Source organism: Primulina eburnea, chromosome 3 (genome assembly GCF_022965805.1).
Source record: "Primulina eburnea isolate SZY01 chromosome 3, ASM2296580v1, whole genome shotgun sequence".
Lineage (NCBI taxonomy): Eukaryota > Viridiplantae > Streptophyta > Magnoliopsida > Lamiales > Gesneriaceae > Primulina > Primulina eburnea.
Window position 1 is genome coordinate 9,180,105 of NC_133103.1, and position 16,479 is coordinate 9,196,583.

Below are 16,479 nucleotides of genomic sequence, written 5' to 3' on the forward strand. Positions count from 1 at the left end.
AGGGAAATATGGTGTAATTTTTGAGACACCAGACCCTCTTATTTATAGGGGTTGACTGCTATCGTGATCGAGTGATATCGCGTTTGAATTTGAATCAAAATTTTATCGAGAATCGTGATAACGGGTGATATTCTAAATCTTTCATCTCAAACAAATTTCGAAATTATCTAATAAATACACCATTGAATTCGAATTCTAGGGGTTGCATTATCCTTGGGTTGATTTTTATCTCGGTATCTCAATATCATCTCGAAATCTTAGATCCTTATCTGCTCAAAGTTCGAAAATATACACGATATTATTTTCAATTCTTGAGTTTAAAAATATTGTACACGATATAATTATCTAATCTAAAATTACAAATACTATCCCGATAAAATCGAAATCTTGGATTTTACATGCTGATTCAAATACATACTTTCGGTTTTTTCACTAATAAAATATTAAAAACATTTTAAAATATTTGTTCAAACGGAACATCGATCACCCACAAAAGAAAATATATAATTAATAAGAGCTCGTTCCATTTTCATCGAACTCGACCACCTATATTTTATAGAGAAAATAACAAAATACAAATATTTAAATATATTATCTTGGTATATTTATCGTAATCACAAATATTTCAAATCCTATTTGATAAGAATATCATCTACACCAATAAATTATTTATAACACCCATTAGATAATTGTTTGCACGACAACCGATTCATTAAAATATTAATTTGGTATAATAGGTGATTGGAAATTCATCGGGACTCGAGTGTTGTCTCGTTAAAATATTGACAGTAAAACTTTGTTGGGAAAACTTGAGCAATAGTGGTTTACAATAATAAATACTTTATTTGAATATCTTCCTGACGATGCATGCATCTCGTTAAAATTTTATTAAGAAAAACTCAATGAGATAAAAATCTAGTTAAAGAAAAAGAGTACGACATCTCTCGATACTTGTTAATTGTCTAACTTTAAACTTTGTTATGAAAAAACGAGCAGTAAAAACTACAAACAAGGAAAAAAAAACAATTTTGACATTTTCCCTTGTTATAAGTATCACTTGAAATTGTTAAGCTGTCACAATTCCATTATTATACAATTGTTTGTCAAAAGTTGATGTAGATGATGACTTCATAAAAAGACCCGAGCACATTATTTTTAGTTGTTGTTCATCTCTTTATGTAAATCCATGAGCAATTTGAGATTACAAAGGAAACTGAACATATGTTTTAGTGGTTGTCGATATCTTCGATTTGGAAAAGAGTCGTGTCTCACATGTGCAATTTGTGAAATATGATGCATAAATTATGCTACATATGGTACTTCAAGGCCACATACTTAATTTTCCATCTTCAAGTCGGTGAAAATGGTATTTGGAGCATCAAATGGTCGAACTACAACCAATCGACTATAACTTATGGACATTGTAAGAAATATTCAACACATAATTCTAGACATAATTTTATTTTTTTCAAGTCTTTCACCACGAATTTATATTTCAAATATTTGACTCTGATAGCAATACATCGATTGTATCACATATACCATGATTATCTTATTTCATATAATGACATTTTGCTATATTGAAACGATAGTTTTGGATGTTAAATCTAATTTCATTTGATATTTCAGATCTTTTGTGATTTCCTATTTATATAGCATTACCAAATCAACTTTAACACGTCAACAAAACTTCAAAATGGTATAATAAGTCAGGTAACCTACTCAAGAGAAATCACTTGGTATATTTCCCATTTTAAAAGAAATTAAAACCGGTCATGTTCATGCAACATATAAAATGATTTCCACATGAATATGTAATTTTTTTGTAAAGGATGTATAAAAAAATTAAATGATGAATATAACTAGTTGTGGATTTTCTTTAAATTCAGAGATATTTTTTTTAACAAATAAAAATTCCCAGATACTTTAACAATCAAATTTAAATATGGAAGGCTGTGCCAAGAGCTTCCTATATAAATATAACATTATTACATTTCATATTATATTTACTTTAATTTTAAATCAGGATTTTTATGAACAAAAAATATATAATATCTAAATTATGATTCCTCGTTTATATATATTAATCTTTATATTTATCAGTCTCATGGAAATATATTTTTTGTAATTAATAATTTGGTTTAAGATATTTTTGTTAAAAAATAATTAAATTAAAAAAGCAAAAGACCATGACACCGGTTTTTTATGTTCGGCTGCCGCAGTGAGGGGGGCGAACTTTGTGGAGCTCGCGGCGTCATCGCCACTCCATTTGGACCGATTGGGTGTCCTTTGGGAAAGTGAGCGTCGGAAGCAGGGATGTGGAGTTTGGTACCACAAGGCATTACTGGACTCCTCTCTCCAGGTGGCTGGCGGCGCTGTATGCACCCGTAAGGAATGAAATTTTATGTGTATTAATTTTTCTAAAATTGAATTACAAACCAAACCTTAGGTATGGGTTCTAAGTCCCCCATGTGAATCTCTGGTGAAAGTTGAGGTACCGTCTCTTTTACCCTTTTGCTATTACATTTGTGCTATGCATTCTGTCTATTCTCGAGCTTGGAATCGAATTTGAAACAATTTGCTTAAAAGAAATGGATTAAGCTGGTTTTTAGAGATTTAGTTTATACTTGGGTGATGTTCTTTTGTTTTGGGATGTTTTTGTCCCGACCTATTTCTTTCCAATTGGATTACCGAAACCAGGCTGTCATTCTCTTCGGGCTTTTATGATTTTCTTAAAGCACCGTTTCTAAAAAAGGTGTGCTTCTTTGAAAACTGGAGCTCGAAAGTTTTGTGACTGTACATCTGAAATGTATAGCCTGATCTTTCATGAAAGTAAGTCGTTTATGGTGGTGGATAAAACCAATCTCGGGAACAAGAATGGATGGACATTTTTTGGTAATACTAAAATGATTGGGTTGAAATATGTATTCTACTCTCGGGATAACTCGATGCTACCTGTTGGGGTATTGCATCACAGGATCTGGACCGTTGATTTTAAAGAATTTGGTGGACCTCACATATGAATTGGTGAACCCCGCATAGTCCCTTATTATATTTAATTGATATCTTGATATTAAATATGTTATTGAACATGCAAACAGATGGAAATCTTAAACATATATAAATTTTGACATAATAAATTAATCGTAGTTCAGAGGAATAAATAATTCCACTTAAAATTGCATTGACAAGAGTTGAATTGTATGTCGTGTCATTATCACCCGAGTACATGCACAACCTATGATCCGTTTTTTGGGTATGGGATGTCCAGAGCCGTACCTGTGATTCACAGGGCCTGAGACGATATGTAAAAAAAAATCTTGTTGTGATAAATAACCGTAAATCTCACTTTGTAAATTAAAAATAACCAAACAAAATATATAAGGAAAATATAATTTACGACTTATATACTTATCTTTTTACGATTTTTTTCTTCGTGCGCCACAACATCAACATGGCTCTAACGTAATGCAATGTAATATGAACAATTATATTGGAAAAAGATTGAAATTGACAAAAATTGTAAGATATGTTGCTAAAATTGAAATTTATTAACATAAACTATCAAAATAACAAAATGATAAATATAAATGAATCAATATTGTAAAAATATATGTTTTTTTTAAATAATAAATATAATATTTTATTCAAGAAAATAGAAAATAAAAATATGTAAAATAGGTAACTATCACAAATTTTTTTGTTTTATTTTTTGTAATGGGCTTAAATACATAAATTCAAGAAAAGAAACCAAATAATCGACAAGTAAGTATAAAAATTTAACACATGAATTGACACAAGATAAAATAATAAATATATTGGACAAACATTACTATTTTATGCATACAAAATTTTTTAAAAATTAATTAATGTGCCGTGTAACGTTATTGTTTCGGCTCTACATAATTTGATTAAGTCCTAATGAACACAATCATCATATTTAATCATATTTTCAATAGGTCAATGTCTAATTTTTTTTAAATGTCCAATGTACATATTATTTGGGTGCATGCCTCAACAACATGAGACCAATGATTTTGTTTTGGGCCCCTGTGAGGGCTGGGCCTGAGGCGATGGCCTCTCTCGCCTCACAGTAGGTACGGCCCTGGGGATGTCTAATGCTGTGCTGTTATCACACATCTACGTACGAAATGCATGTCGTGTTTTAAATTTTAAGTTGCCATGATTATAAAACCTTTGTCACTTCCTCTTCACTTTCAAGAGTATTTTTTTTTTATCATGATTCCAAGTCGTCTTAGCCATTCTAGTTGGATATGTGGTCTGATTTATATATTACAGAGTTTCACAATATTTTGCCCGAGGTATGTAGAAGTGTTCCTATCAGTAAAATGGATTTCACTAGCAACTTGTTTTAGTTTTCTTTCCAAGGTAAGGATGAAAGTGCGGCAAATTTTAATTCACTATCGGTGTGACAAAATGGATAAAATTTCTTACGCCGCCGCTGAATTGAATAGTAGTTGTTGGATCTTCTAGTAAGTCATGATGCCTTTTCCTTTGATGCATTATTTCTTGCTCCAAGGCCACTGCGTCAAGTTTTAGTATTTGATTGAGTACGAATATCGTCAAACAGAGAATGAGTAATTTAATCTTACATTAAGTATTGTAATTAAAAGAATTTTAACTTTATCTAGAAAATCAGCTGTGAGATTTATACTATATAATAAGATTGCAAAATTGATCAACGGAAAAAAAAGATTAGTAATGAGAAAAATAAATGGGAGATAAATGCTAGAGGTTCGATTTCAGTTAACTATCTACTATTTTTAATTTTTATCAATGTCTATATCATAAATTCTTCTAATTTATTAGCTTAGAATTCTTAATCTTTCCTCATCCATTTCCTAAGTAATACATAAAAATTTATTATCAAAAATTGATTACAATATTTCTATTAAAAATCAATCATCAAATAGTATAACCGACAAGATAATTCTTTTGATGACTTCAATTGAGCTATAGGTCTTTCGAACTCTATAAACACCAATGATATATTTTCTTACGGTCCTATTCTAAAATCTCCTCTCTTGAGGGATAAACTTCAAATAAATATAACGATTCAATTAGTGATCTGTTAATTGAATGCAAACAATTCAGAAAACACCAATAAACTATAAGAAGAATTCAAATATATAAATAAAAAAGATCAAAACCATAATTTTAAGTCAAACTACGTCGTTTCTCTAGACAATATAATGAATAAGTAATTAAAACAAATAATGTTTTTCAATCCCAGCATTAAACTAAGAATTTGAGAAGAAGAGAATGATGAAATTGAAGTCGAACATGATCTCCGTCTCCGGAAGTTGCATTTTTCGTTTTCGTACTATGCTTCTTTTGCTCACAAATCTTGTCTCTCGTTCTCTCCTCTTTGTATTTTCGTGTATGTCTTCTCTGATGCGTGATTCCTGGTAGAACGGACAACGAGGTCAAGAATTACTGGAATATAAGAATGAAGAAATGCCGACGTGCGGGTTTGGAGATTCACCACCCTCAGCAAACGTGTCAAATAAATCAGCCCCTAACTTCTTCACCATTGCCAACATTTTCATCACTTTTTGCTTCACTTCAACCCCAAGATCCAAATTTTTTATGCTTCTCCAATTCGGTCGTGTCACCATCACCAAATGATCCTTTACCGAACATGCTTGATAAATCTTACTCCGCTAATGATCTGACGTTTGCTCGAGATAACAATGGTGGTATGGCCTTGTCATTGATGGCCTCAAACGAATTACTTTCTTCACCCACTTCGGTTACAATGCCTTCTGTCAAACAGATCTTACCAAATTCATGTTTGCCTGTGGTACCAGTTCAAGAAAATTATCTTCATTTTGGCTTCAATCCATGCCCAAACGAGGTAGTTTTAGGCCTTCCATGCACGCAATCACCAAAAATGGTCACATCAACTCTTAAACCTTTTCCTAGTGATCATGTGATTGCCACCCCAAACAATGCTGCTGGGGATTTAGAGGCGATGGAATCAGAATTTCTGCAAGGTAAAACAATGATTTACTGATAGTAATCTTTATTTATTACCGGGAAATTGTTGATAGGCAATCTAGGAAGGATTTTGGTACAATTCAAGTTGTGGGAATTGGTTGTGCTAATTGAGATTTAGTTTTTGGTTTTGCAATTCACGACAAAGTGACCTTTTTTAGCCATTTGGATGTATTTTTTTTTCATTTTCTTTTACTAAGCATACTTTTCCTGTAGCACCATTACGCATTGGGTCTTGTTTGGTGGTAAGTATCATCCCTTTGGGGTTCTTGCTGTTAGATGTCAATGGCATCGAACATTTATGGCCGACTGTGTCACTTGATTCATGAATGGATTTTAGTCAGTCTTGTTTTGCAATAGATATTCACTTTTTTCCCCAGTATTTTAGTTTAATGCATTGTTTTACTTGTTCCCTCAGGCACGAGAGACATGGCATCGGGTCCGGCATCAATTTTATAGATGAACTGTCCAGATTTCTAGACAATTTCCTGTCAGTTGTGCCGATCCCCGAATGGGACGATTTACATCCACGCCAGTGTTTTGATTCGTCCCCCAAATATTGAAGTTGAAAGCGCACACAAAGTTTGCTGCTATGAAAAGCTGAAGTTTGAAATTTTTAAAAATGTAATTCGAATTTCTAATGATGTGGGATTTTCTCGTTTAGCCTGAATGAATATTTTTAGCTCAAGTGTGTGGTATCTGCTAATGTAACGTTTAGGACTTGGTTGTTTCAAGAAAAGAAATCGTTCTCAATGAAGAAAAGAATGGAAGTTGGTATATTTGTTCACGTTTTCATTTAGCTCGAATCAAGGCCACGCCTTAAAATGCGAGAGTGGCGTGCAAGGATATAATTTGAATAATCGATTTGTGAATTTTTTTAGAGATTGTAAATATTGTTTTGGAGATCGTAGACATTTCTTTAATATCGTCAAGACGAAGAAAAATAGTAAAGACTGATTTTGATATTTTTCCTATTTGATTTTTAGGAAAATAAAATTGAATGCAGGAATCCTAAATTCAACAAACAGTAAGAATTAATTAAAAACCCGAATATAAAGGCGTATTTCTCCTTTGGTACTGTTGGTGGATTTGAGGCTTAAATACGTGATTTAAAGTAAAACTTAATACATTCTTATTTTTTTATGTATTTTATAGTGATGTTTTTTCACTATTTGTGACATGGCAAAAACTTGTATGAGATGGTCTCACGGATCATATTTTTGAGACGGATCTTTTATTTGGGTCATCCATGAAAAATTATTATTTTTTATGCTAAGAGTAATACTTTTTATTGTGAATATGGGTAGGGTTGACCCGTCTCATAGATTAAGATCCGTGAGACGGTCTCACATGAGACATACTCTTGTGACATTCAAATCTTTGACTATAATGCGATTTTAAAAATGTTTGACTATAATTATTGTTTTATCAAACAATGGTTTTTTTTTTTTTAAACAATAAACTCAAAAGTAGATGCATATTTCATTAATTCATTTACTAAAATATTAAAAATCCATATGTTGTTTTAGAACATATTTAACAATAATAATATGATACGCTATGAATACAGAATATTTGAGTCCAATCGCGATAATTTAGAAATCTTAAATACCCAAATTTCAAAAATAAATGATTACACAAGAAAAATGTGTAATATTATAACTTATTTGAAAATTAACAAAAATGGACATGTAAATTGACCTACGTTGATTTTGGTAATCTAATTAACAAATCTTAGTGCAATTACTTCGTTTCTTCTTCAATTTTATTCATATTTCATCGAAGCACTGACATTTGTTTTTATGGTGGTTATTGTTTTATTGAGTATACCAACTTCACATTAATTTTGAATAATTTGTATTCATGTATTAAACTTAAAATAATTTTAAAAACAACAAATATTAAATTTTTATAAAAATTTGAGTGATGAGGATATTTTTTTAACATAAGTTTCTAGAGTGCATTTGAAATGAGAAATTTAAATTGTGGATTCTAAATATATGATTTAAAATGCATTTCAATTTATTTGGATAATATTTTTATGTGGAATTTAAATTCATTTCTTATCAAATTACGCAGTTGTACGTATATTATCAAAATTCAAAGTTAAAATTATTTCTCAAATTGAATTCTTCCTCTAGACAAGTTCATGATATAATTTTTTTTCCTTTTAGTTATACACACACAGAGTTCACATAATCGCGTAACAAAAGTTGAATAATCCCCAAGATTTTGTGATTCACTACATGTGTGAAATATTCACTAATAATTATATCATAAAAGCTCACGTGACTCGGTCTCACGGATCAATTTTGTGATACAAATATTTTATTTGAGTTGTATATCTTTGAAAAACTATGATTTTTATGTCAAAAGTGTTACTTTTTATTGTAAATACAAGCAGAATTAGCTCGTCTCACAAATAAATATTCGTGGGATTATCTTACAATAGACCTGCTATAATTATACAACCAATTATTAAATATATAAGTAATAACATATCTATTTTTCTTAACCTTGATAAAAAAAAAAAAGAGAGAATTACATATCCCGAATTATAAATCCGTTTATAACCGCCACACAGTGATAGGAAACCCTCTAACATTTTCAGGAATTTACTCGCTATATCCATATATCGTTCTTGTAGTTGGAAATTCTCATAAATATCTATGTTCAGTTGCAACACAGAACCAAGGAAGCAAGGCGGAGCTTCCGGCGGCCATTCCCTCGACAAGGATACACTGTTGTTTAAGGGAATGGAAGCTTCAATGCCACTGCCGCCGTGGTGGATGCGAAGGAGGGTGTCTCGGCTTCACCCTCCACTCCACTTGATTCCTTACATCAGCAGGATGGAAGCATAGACAAAATAAATTTTATATATTTTTTTTCTGAAAATTGGATTTTCGTCTTTCCCGTTCTCAGGTAACCAATAAACCATGCATGAGCCACCATGAGTCTCACCAATAAATTTGTGTCAATCTTGTGTTGCAATAGATCATGTTCACTTTCAACGTGTTAATATAATTTCTAATAATTCGTTCACTCGGCATGGAAAACAAGGAATCCGGGGAAGAGATCGATTATACTTTCCATGCAAGTTTCACAGAAGCTTCTCAATGGTGGCAGTCTGGCAGATGACGACGGAACTTTTCCACCTTTTTCGACGATTCTGATATGGGATCTTGAAGATGGATGAATCATTTGTGGTCGTTTGAATATGTAAAGCTGGGCGTATATATTGATGTATGCAACATTGCCGCCGCCAATGCAGAAAATAAATTTTATGGCGTAACTTTTCTAAAAGTATATTTTTCTACAAGAATATAATAAATTAATTCCGTTGGGACAAATACTAAAACCCTTACGCACCACACTGTTTGGTATTAACGATGAGATTCAATATCCTTGTCATATCAGATTTTGCTAAAATTTGACAACAATTGTAGTTAAAAGAAACTAAACCATCATTATCTTTCAATTTATCATGACCATCTCCTGAACCAAATGATGTATATATTAAGGTATATATGAGCCATCAAACCTTCTCTATACATGTTAACATGTGTGGCGATTCCTGATCATGGGACGACTTGAATCCATGCCGGTCTTCATTCCTACCTTAAAAATGGTGCAAATAATATTTTCAAAAAAAATATATATATATAATGGTGCAAATAATCCAAATGAAGATCAATCCAATGTTGGCATGCACCACAATCTCCTCAAGTCAGAAAATCAAGTCTTCAGCTTATAATATATATGCCTAGTATTTGTTGTTAACTGTATGTATTTAGGTAAGTTGGTCGATTTTAAAGTATGACATATTCAATTTAAAATTATAAACAATTTTGTTTCCATTGATGAGTCAATTTCATTTAAACAAAAAACACAAAAAAAGAGAGAGAGAAATGTGTATAAATCAATCAATATTTTGGTTTAGTTTATATTATAAATCACATAAATTATTTTATAATATAAATCGCTTGGTGCGTATAAAAAGATATTAATTGATTATTCATAATTGTTTTGTCTCATAATTGAATCAAGTTCTACACAAAATTATAGTAATAAATCAACGTGTTATTCATTTATATGTCACTACAATAAAAACACGACTTTATAATGGAATTAGAGACCGATAAATAACCGGTCTATAATTATTTGAAACCGAAGTTATTAAATTATATCTTAAACCGTTTACGCCTTTTAAAAAATTTGCGACCAATTTTCAAATGCCGGTCGCCAATTAGAACCCGAAATTAGCATTTGGTCTCTAATTTGATACCGATATATAAGCGTGGTGTCTCTTTTAATGCCCACTCGCTCAAGACCTAGAAATCTTAATTTCACGTGTTCGTCGCCGTCATCCGCCCCACCATCCACACTCGTCACCGTCTTCCCAACTCTCCGCCACCTCCATCAACTACTGTTATTTTTTTTTCTATCTATTTTTTTCTTCATTTGGGTATGTATTTATATTTGTTTGTATTACAGATCTGCCGCTGCACACATAGCTGCCATACCTCATCCCTTCTCTGATTATAGGTAATTTTCATTTTTTTTTAACCCAAATTTGAATTTTTTATTTAGTTGGTTTGTATTTTTAGATTAGAATCAGTTTGATTCAAATTTTATGTTTATGAATCTTCTATCTTTTTACATCTGCTTCATCTTACAATATTTCCATTTGTAAATGATAGCTTGTCATTCGTATTTTGTCAATGCTTGCTTATCTCATCCCATGAGCCAAAAGACCTTTTTACAAGATGAATGACAAGGAAAAATTGAATTAAATTTGACGAATAAAAAAATGAAAATGGAATTAAATACCAACACGATCATGAAATAAAAAGAATATATAGATTGCAATTGTTAAATTGAAAAAATATTAGATTTGCTATTGATATGTATGCTTTAATTTTTAGAAAATGTTTTTGTTTTTTTTGTTGATATTTACTATACAATAATTATTCTAGTTAATGACCTCAATAACATGAATAAAATTTTAAGATACATTATAGTATATGGGATATTTTAAAATCATCATCATTATTAAAAGATTTTTTTGGATTGATAAATTAATTCAAAATTATGATATACAAAATTCATGATTCTAAATTCATTTAGTTAGTTTGAATAAATTTAATTTTAGTGATTTTGAATTTACCTCTATTCAAACGTAGACGATTGTGTTCTTAATTGTGGAAAAATCAAATTCATCCATTAAAAAACAATCGAAAATATATAATCACAAATACATGGAATGTTTACGCAATATACTAATTAAGAGTTGAATAATATTCCACAAGATTTTTAATTAAATAATAGTAATATATGGGTAATATTATATCTTATTTTGTTAATCTTATCGAAAAAGGAGATAATTAGATTACCCAAATTATAAATATTGTCACAGACGCGTGAAACCCTAATTTGCTCCCTATAAATAAATCATTCTGTGGTAAGAAATTCACACCGACAGCAATTTATGTTTGATTGCAACAAAGAGAGCAAGAAAAGCGGCGTTTCCAGCGGCCATTCTGCCTTTCCGGCAGAAAAGAGACGCTGTTCTCCGGGGAATGGTTGCCGCAGTGCCGCTGCCGCTGTGGTGGATGTGGAGGCTGGCAGAATAATCTGCCGCACAAATAAAATAAATTTTATGTGTAATTTTTCTAAAAAAAGTGATTTTGTTTGTGGCAACCAAACAAATCCGGCACGCGACGTCGCCATGCTAAAGTTTGGGTATAATCTCCTTTTCCTTTTTGTTGTTCTTTGGTCTTGATTAATTTTAGATTGAGATTCCAGCCAAATGAAGAGAGTAACTTTTTTCATTGAAACAGTTTCCAGGATGAAGAGACAGAAACGTGGGGTGGTTTAGCTGGTGAGGCCAACCACTTCTTTGACATCGGTCCATCCAATTCTTCATCTTTCTTCAAAATTGTTCGACTTCCAATTACAATTACAAATCACCAAACGATCCTTCACAAAGCTCTCCATATAAAATAAAAAACTTATTCCCGTTTTAACAAACCTGCTGACGCATTTTAGTGTGGCATGGACTTGTCGCTGATAGCCTCCGATCCGATGCATCATCTTTTTCATCCCCTTTGGACCCAATATCTTGTCATTCCGGCTTTCTCAAATGCATTGCCATGCCTTGAGAATATATATAGCTACTTCAATCCAACCACCACCCACATACAGCAACTCAAGGGCCTTGATATGCTTGGTATGATAAAAACAATATGCTGAAGTTAATACCACTACAGTGCAGTAAAGAACGGTCTATACCAGTTCGATTTTCAGTACAATTTGTAATATACTCGGTAGCGCCATCCTGTAATCACAAAAACTTTTGTGAAACAGTCTTATGATTCAATTTGGATCACCCATAAAAAATATTCTTTTTATGAGACAGTGTCAGACTTACTTGTGTAATCAGTTTAGTGGAAATATTGATTGTTTTCAGGTATATGCTTATTGTTGTTGGCATCCAAAAATTAATTGCGACTCTTTTACTGTTAATTGACAGCAACCGATTTTGCAAAATCCGTCATTAAAGAAAATTAACAGAATTTTTGGCGCCTTAATTAACATCCTATTCGTAAATTTGGTTGCTATTTTACGACAACAACATTTTACAAGTCTGCTGCTCTTTACAATAATAAGGAACATTTTACGATAAATTGACTCGTCTCACAAATAAATATTCGTGAGATTGTCTTACAATAGACCTACTATAATTATACAACCAATTATTAAATATATAAGTAATAACATATCTATTTTTCTTAACCTTGATAAAAAAAAGAGAATTACATATCCCGAATTATAAATCCGTTTATAACCGCCACACAGTGATAGGAAACCCTAACATTTTCAGGAATTTACTTGCTATATCCTTATGTCGTTATTGTAGTTGGAAATTCTCGTAAATATCTATGTTCAGTTGCAACACAGAACCAAGGAAGCAAGGCGGAGATTCCGGCGGCCATTCCCTCGACAAGGATACACTGTTGTTTAAGGGAATGAAAGCTTCAGTGCCACTGCCGCCGTGGTGGATGCGAAGGAGGGTGTCTCTGCTTCACCCTACTCCACTCCACTTGATTCCTTACACCAAGAGGATGGAAGCATAGACAAATAAATTTTATATGTATTTTTTATAAACATTGGATTTTCGTCCTTCCCGTTCCCAGGTAACCAATAAACCATGCATGAGGCACCATGAGTCTCATCAATGAATTTGTGTCAATCTTGTATTGCAATAGATCATGTTCACTTTCCAATTGTTATAATATGATTTCTAATAATTCGTTTGCTTGGCACGTAAAACAAGGAATCCGGGGAAGAGATCGATTATACTTTCCATGCAAAAATTGAAGTTTACAGCCAAACCAAAGTTTCGCAGAAGCTTCTCAATGGTGGCAGAATTCGACGGAACTTTTCAACCTTTTTCAATGAATTTGATATGGGACGCCGAAGATGGATGAATTATTTGTGGTCATTTGTATATGTAAAGCTGGGGTATATATTAACGTATGCAACATTGCCGCCGCCAATGATGATGCAATTTCTTCAACTATGCAGAAAATAAATTTTACAGTGTAACTTTTCTAAAAGTTAATTTTCTACAAGAATATAATAAAATCAATATATCAGCCAACCCGTTGGGACAAATACTAAAACCCTTACGCACCACACTGTTATAATATATATGCCTAGTATTTGTTGTTAACTGTTCGTATTTATATATGAGTTGGTCGATTTTAAAGTATGACATATTCGATTTAGAATTATAAACAAATTTTTTTTCCATTGATGAGTCAATTTCATTCGGACAAAAAACACAAAAAAAAGAGAGAGGAATGTGTATAAATCCATCAATATTTTGGTTTAGTTTATATTATAAATCACATAAATTATTTTATAGTATAAATCGCTTGGTGCAGAGAAAAAGACATTAATTGATTATTCATAATTGTTTTGTCTCATAATTGAATCAAGTTCTACACAAGATTATAGTCATAAATCAATATGTTATTCATTTATCGGTCTAGACCGATAAAAAACCGGTCTATAATTATTTGAAACCGAAGTTATTAAATTATATCTTAAACCATTTACTCATTTTAAAAAATTATATATTTTATATTTTGCGACCAATTTTCAAACACCGGTCGCTAATTAGAACCTGAAATTACCATTTGGCCGGTCTATAATTTGAGACTGATATATAAGCGTGATGTCTCTTTTAACATCCTCTCGCTCAAGACCTAGAAATCTCAATTTCACGTGTTCGTCGCCGTCATCCGCACCACCATCCACACTCGTCGTCGTCCCCCCAACTCTCCGCCACCTCCATCAACTACTGTTATTTTTTTATTTTTCTGTCTATTTTGTGTATTTATTTTTGTTTATATTACAGATCTGCCGCTGCACACATTGCTGCCATACCTCATCCTTTTTTTGATTAAAGGTAATTTCATTTTTTTAAACCCAAATTTGAATTTTTTTTATTCAGTTGGTTTGTATTTTTAGATTAGAATCAGTTTGATTCAAATTTTATATTTATGAATCTTCAATTTTTTTTATCATCTGGTTCATCTTACAATATTTCCATTTGTAAATGATAGCTTGTCATCCGTACTTTGTCAATGCTTGCTTATCTCATCCCATGAGCCAGAAGACCTTTTTACAAGATGAATGACAAGAAAAAATTGAATTAAATTTGACCAATAAATAAAAGGAAAATGGAATTAAATACCAACACGATCATGAAATAAAAAGAATATATAGATTGCAATTGTTAGAAATGAAAAAATATTAGATTTGCTATTGATATGTATGTTTTAATTTTTAGAAAATGTTTTTGTTTTTTTGTTGTTGTTGGTTTTATTCTATATAATAATTATTCTAGTTAATGACCTCAATAACATGAATAAAATTTTAAGATACATTATAGTCTATGGGATATTTTAAAATCATCATCATCAATTCACATCATCATTATTAAAAGATTGTGTTTGGATTGATAAATTAATTCAAAATTATGATATACAAAATTCATGATTCTAAATTCATTTAATTTGTTTGAATAAATTTAATTTTAATGATTTTGAATTTACCTCTATTCAAACATAGACAACTGTGTTCTTAATTGTGGAAAAAACAAATTCATTCATTGAAAAACAATCGAAAATATATAATTACAAATACATGGAATGTTTACACAATATACCAAGAGTTGAATAATATTCCATAAGATTTTTTAATTAAATAATAGCAATATATGGGTAATATTATATCTTATTTTGTTGATCCTATCGAAAAAGGAGATAATTAGATTATCCAAATTATAAATCTTGTCACAGACTCGTGAACCCTATTTGCTTCCTATAAATATATCATTCTGTGGTTAGAAACTCACACCAACAACAATTTATGTTTAATTGCAACAGAGAGAGCAAGAAAAGCGGCGTTTCCAGCGGCCATTCTGCCTTTCCGGCAGAAAAGAGACGCTGTTCTCCGGGGAATGGTTGCCGCAGTGCTGCTGCCGCTGTGGTGGATGTGGAGGCTGGCAGAATAACCTGCCGCACAAGTAAAATAAATTTTATGTGTAATTTTTCTAAAAAAAATGATTTTGTTTTAGGTAACCAAACAAATCCGGCATGGGACGTCGCCATGCTAAAGTTTGGGTATAATCTCCTTTTCCTTTTTGTTGTTCTTTGTTCTTGATTGATTTTAGATTGAGATTCCAGTCAAATGAAGAGAGTAACTTTTTTCATTGAAACAGTTTCCAGGATGAAGAGACAGAAACGTGGGGTGGTTTAGCTGGTGAGGCCAACCACTTCTTTGACATCGGTCCATCCAATTCTTCATCTTTCTTCCATATTGTTCGACTTCCAATTACAATTACAAATCACCAAACGATCCTTCACAAAGCTCTCCATATAAAATAAAAAACTTATTCCCGTTTTAACAAACCTGCTGACGCATTTTAGTGTGGCATGGACTTGTCTCTGATAGCCTCCGATGGATCATATTTTTCATCCCATTTGGACCCAATATGTCTTGTCATTCAGGCTTTCTCAAATGCATTGCCATGCCTTGAGAATATATATAGCTACTTCAATCCAACCACCACCCACATACAGCAACTCAAGGGCCTTGATATGCATGTTATGATAAAAACAATATGCTGAAGTTAATACCACTACAGTGCAGTAAAGAATGGTCTATACCGGTTTGATTTCCAGTTACATTTTGTAATATGCTCGGTATCACCATCCTGTGATCCCAAAAACTCGTGTAAAACGGTCTTAAGAGTTTTGTGAGACAATTTTTTTATTTGGATCATCCATGAAAAATATTCTTTTTATGAGACATTGTCAGACTTACTTATGTAATCAGTTTAGTAGAAAGTATTGATTTTTTTTATGAGACATTGCCAGACTTACTTGT

At 31.7% G+C, this 16,479-nt stretch overlaps 1 protein-coding gene and 1 long non-coding RNA gene across 5 annotated transcripts; both read left to right on the forward strand.

Moving 5' to 3' along the window:
• Positions 1-2,185: 2,185 nt before the first annotated feature.
• On the forward strand, positions 2,186-6,788 carry LOC140826098 (uncharacterized). 4 transcript variants are annotated; one of them, XR_012116786.1, is made up of 3 exons: positions 2,186-2,494; positions 4,390-6,017; positions 6,437-6,788. XR_012116786.1 is itself a non-coding variant. In XM_073188222.1 (3 exons), the coding sequence occupies exons 1-3, from the start codon at positions 2,317-2,319 to the stop codon at positions 6,475-6,477; spliced, it is 696 nt and encodes a 231-aa protein (XP_073044323.1). In that variant the 5' UTR covers positions 2,199-2,316; the 3' UTR covers positions 6,478-6,782. The 4 variants fall into 4 exon arrangements, 1 of the variants encoding a protein (XP_073044323.1); XR_012116788.1 differs by having other exon boundaries at positions 2,186-2,387; XM_073188222.1 differs by having other exon boundaries at positions 2,199-2,387; positions 5,434-6,017; positions 6,437-6,782.
• Positions 6,789-10,270: 3,482 nt separating this feature from the next.
• LOC140828177 (uncharacterized) lies at positions 10,271-15,912 on the forward strand. The gene is made up of 3 exons (XR_012117140.1): positions 10,271-10,563; positions 15,477-15,713; positions 15,812-15,912. It is a non-coding gene; the product is annotated as an uncharacterized lncRNA (long non-coding RNA).
• The last annotated feature ends 567 nt before the right edge of the window (positions 15,913-16,479 follow it).

Excerpts from the sequence above, each read along its gene's own strand:
- LOC140826098 (XM_073188222.1), top strand. The coding sequence starts at position 2,317 with ATGTGGAGTTTGGTACCACAAGGCATTACTGGACTCCTCTCTCCAGGT. Across the intron at positions 2,388-5,433 it reads TGGCGGCGCTGTATGCACCC|AACGGACAACGAGGTCAAGA; the intron begins GTAAGGAATGAA and ends GATTCCTGGTAG. Across the intron at positions 6,018-6,436 it reads GGAATCAGAATTTCTGCAAG|GCACGAGAGACATGGCATCG; the intron begins GTAAAACAATGA and ends TTGTTCCCTCAG.